The 10,103-nt window shown below is 39.4% G+C and overlaps 1 protein-coding gene across 5 annotated transcripts; it reads right to left on the bottom strand.

Annotated features, from left to right (window-relative positions):
* Positions 1 to 399: 399 nt before the first annotated feature.
* On the bottom strand, positions 400 to 9,865 carry LOC111228128 (interferon alpha/beta receptor 2-like). Of its 5 annotated transcripts, none has more exons than XM_022753954.1 (7): positions 9,654 to 9,865; positions 8,799 to 8,931; positions 7,540 to 7,715; positions 7,185 to 7,345; positions 2,409 to 2,571; positions 1,703 to 1,803; positions 400 to 1,027 (listed from the first exon to the last, which is right to left on the bottom strand). In XM_022753954.1, exons 1-7 carry the CDS (start codon positions 9,733 to 9,735, stop codon positions 998 to 1,000), a joined length of 846 nt encoding a protein of 281 aa, XP_022609675.1. In that variant the 5' UTR covers positions 9,736 to 9,865; the 3' UTR covers positions 400 to 997. The 5 variants fall into 5 exon arrangements, with proteins under 5 accessions (XP_022609675.1, XP_022609671.1, XP_022609672.1 ...); XM_022753950.1 differs by having other exon boundaries at positions 400 to 1,071; positions 9,654 to 9,863; XM_022753951.1 differs by having other exon boundaries at positions 400 to 1,071; positions 9,664 to 9,861.
* Between the last annotated feature and the right edge of the window lie 238 nt (positions 9,866 to 10,103).

The raw sequence follows: 10,103 nt of genomic DNA, 5'->3' as shown, positions 1-10,103 counted from the left end.
GGCCCCGGCTTGTGTCTAAGTAGCTTGTGTAGCCCACGGATCCCCCCGCTTGATCCACAGCCATCTTGACGCCTTTTCTGCTGCGTCAGTGATGTCTCTGATGGCTCTCCTGTTCTGCAGTCCCTTCACTCCCAGCATCTTGAGTGCCCTGATGAGAGACTGGCCGACAAATAATAATAATAATAATAACTGTTGATAATAAATAAACAATAATAATTAGATTAGTCCACTTCCTTTGGCTGAGGTGTTGTATAGCCTGATAGCAGTGGGAACAAAGGATCTCCTGAACCTCTCTGATCTGCAGCGCAGTGAGATGAGACCTTTGCTGCACCTGTAGCATAGTCGACTTTAATAATAGATGGTGAACTCTGAGAACAAAGATATAATAAACCTGATAAATATCTGTTGATTTCAGTTTTATTCATTGGGAAATTAAAGTGAAAGAACTGCAGTTACATTAAAAGGCTTTCCAGTTTAACCATGCACATACAGCAAGATGTAGATCAGTGTTAGCTTCAACGCTGACATTAACACAAGTCCCACAACTCTTCTCCAGACATCATACATACATCAGTGTCACGCTGTTATGACATGATTATTTTTATGTTATAAAAATATGAATAGTATCAGTAACAGTATTATTTGTGTAATAATAAGGAAGGGTTCTTGTTAAAAATGTATACATTTGTGAAAACATCGTTATTATGTCAAAAACTTATTGTTTAACTTTTAATTTCACAATGTGATATTGAGCAGTTTCTCATGGAAGAAAGAAGCCTCCATAAGAAACACTGACATAAGGAAAGTTTTATAACAATTTATAAAGACATTTCACTCTGATACTGAACCATGAACATTACCCTGAACTTCCTCTAAGGCCCTATCAGGTCTACCTAAACCAGCTCCCCTGGTCTCGATTCTCAGTCCTGTCCCTCTCCAACACTTTACATTTTTAATCTGCAGTCAGTTCAGTCTTCACAGTCGTCCTCTCCCCCCCTCAGAGCAGCTCCTCAGTGGTGGAGTCGGGCTGTGGGCAGTCAGGAGACAGTTGGTAGAGTCTTTATTCTGTAGCTGTGTATGATTAGAGATAAGACAGATATAGGTTCTATATAAAACAATGAGTTTTCATATAGGCCTGAAATATATGATTTAGGGCTGCACAATTAATCGAAATATAATTAAATCAAATTATGGTCAAGTGCAAATCCAAATCACAGTTAGCTGAATTTTTTTGATAAAGGTAAAATGTGTCACATAGTTGTTCATTGTTAGCACCATAAGTGTTTTGGTGCTACAGACGCAGACTACAAATGATATTCTCCAGATGTAAAGGAACATCTTTGTTTGGTACAAGACCAACAAAAATCACATCATTATCATCATTTTAAATTATTTTTCATCGAAAAAACGATCATTCCCACTAAAATCTAAAAACTGAAATAATCGTAGTATGATTTTGTTTGCATATCATGCAGCCCTAATAGGATTATTTTTAATCTTTAGTTTTCAATGAAGCGATTAATTAGTCTATAAAGGAGAACACTGGGCCAGTCTGTGTACACAGAGAAGGAGATGAGACTAACATGTCACTGACTAACTCTAACAAAAATCTAATGACTACAATTTGACTAAAAGTAGATGAAAATCCAATGTGAAAGCCAACATTCCTCTTCAGGTCCCAGCACAGAGCTGGATCAGTTACCAGAGTTCTGGATGAGCTCAGCCAACTGCCATGAACCATTAGTCCAATGAAGAAGAGCCCCAGCACACAGGAAGCCCCCAGCAGGCCGAAGACCAAATACGCTGTAAAACAAGGGGAGAGCAACTCACATAAGACCCTGAACCTTTGCTGTTTGGAATAAACACCTGTTTTCACTGCCAATTAGCATGTGGCTAACTGTGATCACACTTCAGTGTTAAACTGTTAAATCCTGTGTTCTCAGAGAGGAACCGTTAAATTCAAATCAACTTCCCTCTTTCAGCATTTTAGCCCAGAGCTAAAACACTGGAGAGCGACAGGAGCCTGTTCAGACACACAGGATCAGTTTCAATACATTCTACCCTCATGAAGGCGTCACACAAGTTTTTAATACTAAAGGATACAGCACACACTGTCCAGGGAAATACAAAGAACTACAGTGAGGACCATGCTCAGCCTCAGATTAATTTCGGATTAACTCAGTATGGGAACTGTGGATTCTGTTCCCATCACTTAAAAAATAGAAAGTTCATTACTGTAGTTTTAAGTCAGAATCAGTCTGACACAATCCGAAACAGACGAGGTATAGTCAGAAAACATAACTGATAAAAACCTGTGAGGGTGGACCAAGGATGTGTCTGGTCTTTAAAGAGTATCTTAATGAGTGTACTGGAACTTTCCTACACTGTCGGTATACACAGCGCCGTACCTGAGGTTGTGGGTGGAGGGGGGCTGGTGAAGGCACAGTAAGGTCGACTGGAGACAGAGTTGGAGGTGAAGTGTGTGGTCACAGTGATGGTCACACAGTATTCTACACCTGGCTGCAGGTACGTGATCACAGTCTCCTCTTTGTAAGGCAGACTCAATCTGAACTGAAACACAACACAAGCCAGAAGATACAGTGGTGACACATGTCAAGAAAAGAAATGACATCATTCATGGAGCAGGGTGAGGTGGTAATGAAGTTTCTGTAGGTGGGAACAAATTATGATCAAATCTCACAGTTTGGTTGACAACAAAATATCCTTTCAGACAAGTGTTGTGTTCTCTTCACACAGTCAGTAAAACTCATCCTGGTATTTAAATGGAAAATGAAGGACGTCGAGTAGCTCAGTTGGATGAGCATCCGCCCCATGTGTAGAGGCTACAGTCCTCGCTGCAATTAGCCCCAGTTCAAGTCCTGCATCGGACAAGCCCTTACCTGCGTGTCATTCCCCCTCTCTCTGCCACCCCATTTCCTGTCTCTCTCTACTGCACTATCAATAAAGGCACAAAAAGCCTGAAAAAATAAATAAAAAATAAATAAATAAATGGAAAATGAACAACGCTCCAAGTCAAAAAGACAAACAACTTCCCTTTTTGTTTGGTAGGCTCAGATCTAGGGGAGGATACGGAAAAATTTCTGCTCAGAGAACAGTGGTCTCCATCATTCTGACATGAAGAAGTCTGGAACAACCAGGACTCTTCTAGAGCTGGACTTGGACTAACTGAGACATCAGGGAGAAGAGAGGAGACCAAGAACCTGATGGTCTCTCTGAGATCCACAGATCCTGTGTCCAGTGGCTGTTTCCTCCAGACATGAAGCTTAGACCTGAGACCAAACAGCTGCTTCTTTACAAACTGTCACTGAATTTAGGCTTCTTCTGGCCACTCTGACATGAAGCCCCAATCACTGGAGAGCTGCAGTGATGGTTGTCCTTCTGGAAGTTTCTCCACCTCAGTTACATACACAACACTGTTTTCAAGTTCTCCCTTTGAATGATATAATATTGCATAACAAAGGTTTGCAGTTTCACATCTCTCTGTCTGTGATATCTGGGGGACCTCAGGCCCCTGCCTGATCAGGACTACTACCACTGTGGTTTCTGATCTCACCATCACGGTCCTGTGACCCAGCTGTGGGGCAAAGTGATGCAACACCTTCTGAACCGCCCTCAGGTCCAGAAGGTGGATGCAGTGGATCTATTCTGACCACCATGTTTTGATCTATCATTCACCCCCTGATCTTTACACCTTGGAACAGCATGTAGTTCATGTTGGGAGATAAACTTTATAAAAGTTGAACTGTAGATAAAATACAATTTCTGACTATTCTGTATCATATTGATGGAGTACTATTCATGATGTGAGCAGCATGTTAATGTTTTAGTCTGTTGAGTTGCAGCTAATTTGCATAGAGTGTATGTAAAATCTTATTGTTATTAAAGCTATAATCTGTTTTCCTCATTAAAATGTCTAAAAAATTCTAGGCCTATGTTCTATATGTTGTTGAGTTGTGTTCTTACATTCTCCCAAATGTTTCCATCAATTCTCAAACCAAAGAAATCTGTGATTTTAATCATGGTAACTTTTTATTGGTTGTCTGTCAATGACATCATATCTTCTATGATCATGTGTCAGTGTGTTTGGAAATGTTAGACAGCTCAGCTCCTGTGTCACTGAATAGCGTCAGTGAATCTCTGATTTTTAAAGGTAAACTGCTGCATTTGAATCCCCTGGTGTGTTTGTTATGGAGAGGAGGACACCTCTGTGGATAATTAAGCTGCTGGTAAAAACCTGTGTCTTGTCTCTCCACAGAAACTGTTGTTGTTTCTGCAGTAACAGTCTCACTTCCTGTGCCACAGTGTTGAACAACAAAGAGCTGCCACACACCAGGTGTTCACAACAGGAAACACAGACTGGATCACTACGAACATTTCCTGGATGTAACACCTCAAACTGCTTTACTAAGGAAGCCTGTTCTGCCCAGACTGAAACTACAGATGTGACGATGAATTCTCTGTGTTCTTCTCATCAGACTCTGTGTTTCCTTGAACACAGGAACACGAGCTGGTGAGAGGAGACGAGGGTAAAACCACACATCCTTAAAAACATCGGAGGGAAACCAGCCTCTAAGTCTGATTGGCTGTAAACGAGTCTGTCACAGACATGAAGCAGAGCTGCTTTGTGAGTTTAAACTTCTGATTTCCCAGTATTTCATACTGCTTCGAGTTTCATTTACAGTTGTTTGCGATTGCTTACACACTTATTTCAGAATTTGCCTCACTCCGTCAAAACTCCACACACAAGCGAAATAAGACAGAACACTTGGAACTGAAGATCTCACTTCTACATCGAAATGAAACTGCAATCTCAACACATGTGCACCATCTGAATGACTCTTTCAAAGCAGCAACAACACACTGATGAACTTAACCAAAACATTGCTGTCTTTACAACTTTATATATCTTTTTGTCATACAGGCTTCACACAACACAGAAATAGAAAATATTCAAAAACAGCTGATTTTACCAGAACAGGTCAGTAGGTCAGTATAATGTATGCTGCTGCATCAAAGTCCAAGACTCTGGAACAGAAGCATGTTTACACTACTGCTTATGTCACATGCTTTTTCTGAACAACACCACATGATCTACTGCCATTACTTCAGTGATACGTCCACATATTCATAGTGACTCTCACACTGTTCCTCTCTAATAAACCCTGTACTGCTGCTTCATTGTAAGTTGGTGTTTATGTACTGAAAGGTACAGTCTAGTAGAATGTTGAAGACATGTTCTCCAGTCTAGATGTCTGTATTATGGATGCTACTGTGTACAGACTGAGGACTGGTCTCTCTGCCCAGTCTCCCTCAGGGTCAGACCATGATTTACAGTTTTTTAAACTGCTTACACACAAAATATTTATACATCACAATTTCCTGTCACTCAAAGAACAAAAACACTCACCAAATCTGCAAAACCATGAGTTAATATTCTCAGATTCTGACTCAGTTTTCTGTGTCATAAAACACTTTTTGCAAAACACTACACACAGCTCTCTACCAATAAAATCACTTGCTTACCTTTTCTGAACACAACCAATCATAATGCTGCATATATTCACCAGTGTCACACATCCACTCTGCACATGTGCAAACACTAATTGTTTAACTGATCATAAACCAATCACTGCTTTAGAATAGTCCAATAAATAGGCCAAAGGTCAAACAATGGATGAAAACACAACTATGAGAGAGGCTGGACAGAGAGTCCAACACAACATGAGTCCGTTTACAGTGGCTCCAAAGTAGAAAATAAATACAAAAATACATATTCTTGCACTGTGTTAGCCACCCATTTACTGCACTGCATTGTGGGAATGAATGGTTATTTTTCTGCACAATACAGCCAACTTAAAAAAAAATATATATATATATGTGTGTACTATACTGCACACACCCACACTGTTTGTTACTGTAATAGTAGAAGGGCAGAGTTATCATGGAAGACACATGTTTACGGAGGAACAGGAAGTGGACACTTTAAATATGGTTTTTACACATGTGTACTGTTTTTGTACAAATTCCCATATGGTTTTGTTTTCTTGTACAACACTGTACTACATTTACAACATCAATGTTTTGGATGACTAAAAATCTTCAGTTTCAACATTGCCAGGTGTTTATTTTATTTTAACCCCTCTCAATAGATCACTGTACTGTCACTTTACAACATTGTATGGAAAGGTATATACAAGCCTTTTGAAGATTATTTACTACAATGAGAAAAGTGTTTGGCATTTGATACAAATACTTGATTCTGAGATGCTTTTAGGATATTTTCAATGCAGTGTTTCATTTTGCAGCAGATATGTGGCACTTTGCATTTTGTGTGAGCAATTTTTGGACTAGAGTTTTGAAAAAACGAGACCAAGTTGTAAAAAACGATGTGACATGGTCCACCAAAGTGGCCCTAATGTCAGCTGAAATGTGTCTGTCTATTGCCTGGTCTCCTTTGTTGTTCTCCACCTCCTCTACCTCTACCTCTCACTGCTTTAATGTTTGAACTGCTGCCCTCTGGTAAGCACTACAGGTCTCAACACACACCTCAAGACTCAGAAACAGTTTCCTCTCCTAGGCCATTAGCACATTAAACGCAAAGTAAGCATTGAGAAACTGCTTTCCTCTTGTGCATTACTGTCATTCTGCAATAATCACCAAATCAACTGCTATTCATCTCACACTGCAATTTGATATGTATTTGTGCTATATTATTATGTTATTTATTATTATTTATTATTGTGCAATATAATACAACTTGAATTTTATGTGACTGTTTTGTACATATGTTCTTTTTTATATTATTTATCTTCTTTTATTAGAAATCATCTGTCTTTTTGTTACTATGCACCAATTGAGGAGCAGAACTCCTAATATCGTTGTATGCAGAACTTACAATGACAGTAAAATCTTTCTAATTCTAATCGAAGATTATAAAAAGAGCACATGACAATTTTTTGCTAAAAATCCATCTTAAAACAGGTTATGTAACAGCTGCCTGCTGCTGGACACACTGTTGGTGAGAGTGCACTGTGATTCCAAACCAGACTAAACGTTTCTGTAGAGTCCAGCGATAATTATCTGTGGGTCACTTTACACACAGTCAACTGATACGTTAGGAAGATCAAAACATGGTTTAGAGCTGCTGTCAGTCCGACACATACCTGTGTCTCGTCCCTGGTCCTTTGCACATGCAGCTCGACTGTTCTGTAGAGGTTCTCCAGCTGCAGGTTCTGCTGCCCCCCCCTTGTAACAGGAAGTCTGAGCTGCAGGATCAAACAGTTCCCACAGCCAGACACAGACACACCAGGAGGTCCCAACACAGCTGCAGGGAGAAATCAACTGACATTCACTCAACTGGGAAGAGAGCAATCACAAGACAAATAACTATAGTTTAAAAACAATGAAACAAAGATGGCTGCCAGTGTAGTGATGGTGGAGGAGATATTTCACTCCATTTCTCTGAGAAATGTGTGTAACTTTTAAACTGTCTGTGTGTGAATGTGTCGGTTGTCTCACTGTCTGACAGAGGCTGGAACCATCCTGACACAGTCCAGTTGGATGTCTGGGTGGCTGTGAAGGCCTGGACCCGGGCTCGGTACTGAGTGTACGGGTCCTTGAATGCTGTGGTAAGATTACACATCTGTGCAGCCTTCAGCTCCAAACAACCCACCACTGGTCTCCATGAGGACTTCCTCCAAAGTAAAAGACAAGACAAAAAAAGTAGAACAAAGACAAAGTAGAACATGTGTGTCTGAACTGTGGCGGAGTTGAGGTGTGAAGTTGTAGAAAAATCAAAGTAAAGTATTTCAGTGACTGTACAGTTTGTTATTCTCCAACACTGGATTATCATACAGGAAGTGTATGTATGTGTGACATGAACATCTGGCAACATCTGTCTCACTGAGGCCTCCACACCCCCACCCCCCACCCCCACGCTTGTGTGTGCTGGAAACACTTCCATTGTGCTGTAGGACTGAATTTGTGTCTTTGCATGTGTTTTCTTAAGATGCAGTGCATTGAGCTCTCAGGGCCACCGTACATTTCCTCTAGGTCCATCATCAGAGCTTGTGTGTTATGGTAAAACTAATGACCTCCCCATCATCCTCAGCTGTACTGTGAGTTCAGTGCTTATTACTAAATGTCATTATTAAGGTATTATTATATTATTACTTGGTAAAACGCTAATAAAAGATCACAAAGCCTGATTAAATTATGGATGGAGGAACCTAATGATAAATAAGAAAATGTAAAATCATCATCAACAAAATCAAGATGGAGTAAAGAGTTTTATAAAAATAAATATATTTGACTGAACTTGTCCTTGAAGACTTTTTATTTATTTATTTATATATTTATATTTTATTTAGCTGTTTGTTATTTGTCAGTATTATGACTAAGTCTTTGTTCCTATTGTGTGATCAGTAAAGAGATCAGTTATTTGAAAACTGTTTAAACACCAGTAACACTAAACACCCCTTATTAGAGCCCAACTCATGATCATGCTGGGCTGATATTGAGAAAGTATTCAGAACCCTTCATTATGTTGTACATTTCATTTCAAATTCCTCATCATTCTACACACAACAACTCATAATGACGAGGTTAGTGTGAAAAAATGTTTCTAGAAATGGGTTTGCAAATTTATTAAAAATGAAAAATGTGCTTTTTAGTACGAGAATCCATGTACCCATCATGTTAACCTATATAAGTCTAAATGTCCCAAGCATATTTCCTTCCTCTTTATCTGACCTTAATGGTGCCAGTCGAGTGAATACCTCTGGCGGATGATTTGGACACTGAAGTGGGTGTTGGAGGGGGTCCCAGGACCTGGGAGGAAGCTGAGTGTATGCTCCATGTTGAAGGAAGAGATGGAGACGTTGGAAGGTGGTGGGAGTGAGACACCAACCTCTGTAGAGGGTGAGAGAGTAAGAACATAAACACACATCTGTATACATATCAACATCCATATACACACATCTATATACACGTCATCCATATACATACATCTACATACTGTACATATGTCATCCATATACACACATCTTTATACATTTATCATCCATATACATACATCTACATACATGTCATTCATATACACACATCTACATACATGTCATTCATATACACACATCTATATACATATCAACATCTAGATATATACATCTATATACACATCAACATCTATATACACACATCTATATACACCTCATTCGTATTCACAGATCTATAAACACGTCATCTATATACACATCAACATCCATATACACACATCTATATACACTCGTCATCTATATACACACATCTATATACACTTTAACATTCATATACTCACATCTACATACATGTCATCTATAAACACACATCCATATACACATCAACATTCATATACACACAAAATTCATACACACTTCTATATACGCATGTCACCCATATACACACATCTATATACACATCAACATCCATACACACATCTACTGTATATACACGTCATCCATATACACACGTCTACACACACCTTGTCACAGTAAAATCTATAAATCCAAGTTTAAAGGTGGAAAAACAACAACAGTGACAAAGCTCACCAGTACAGCAGCAGCTCTTTGCTCACACATTGATCATAAACCTCTTACTTTCTCCCACCTTCAATCCATGGAGCATTAGCAAGTTGCAAATGCAGAAGAAGAAGCATCCACAGCTCCATTGTTCCTCCATGGACTGTTAGCGCTCGAAGATAAAAGTCTTACATAAGATATTAAGGTTCTTGTTTTTGGGTTGGAGCACACAACATATATGTGTGGGGGTTGGGAAACTAACACTGGCTGTTATCATGTACACGGCTGAGTTTCTATTTCCACAGAAGTCCCTCCCTGTGCATTGAACTCAGTGAGCTGTCACAGCTGATGGAGGCAGAGTGGTTCACACTGGAGTCAGTAAACTTGGCTTCACCTTCACTTTGTTTTTGATCTGTCAGAGTTTTCTTCATTGTTATTATCATGATAAACATGTCTGTACTGTATGAAGTGGGATTCAATAAGTCATGGAAGATTAGCTGCTGTTTCTATAACAATACAACTGACAGA

This window comes from Seriola dumerili, unplaced genomic scaffold, assembly GCF_002260705.1.
Source record: "Seriola dumerili isolate Sdu_G_001 unplaced genomic scaffold, Sdu_1.0 BDQW01000200.1, whole genome shotgun sequence".
In the NCBI taxonomy this organism is placed as follows: domain Eukaryota; kingdom Metazoa; phylum Chordata; class Actinopteri; order Carangiformes; family Carangidae; genus Seriola; species Seriola dumerili.
The sequence above is the reverse complement of the archived record's forward strand: the minus strand, read 5'-3'. Positions and strand labels throughout refer to the sequence as shown.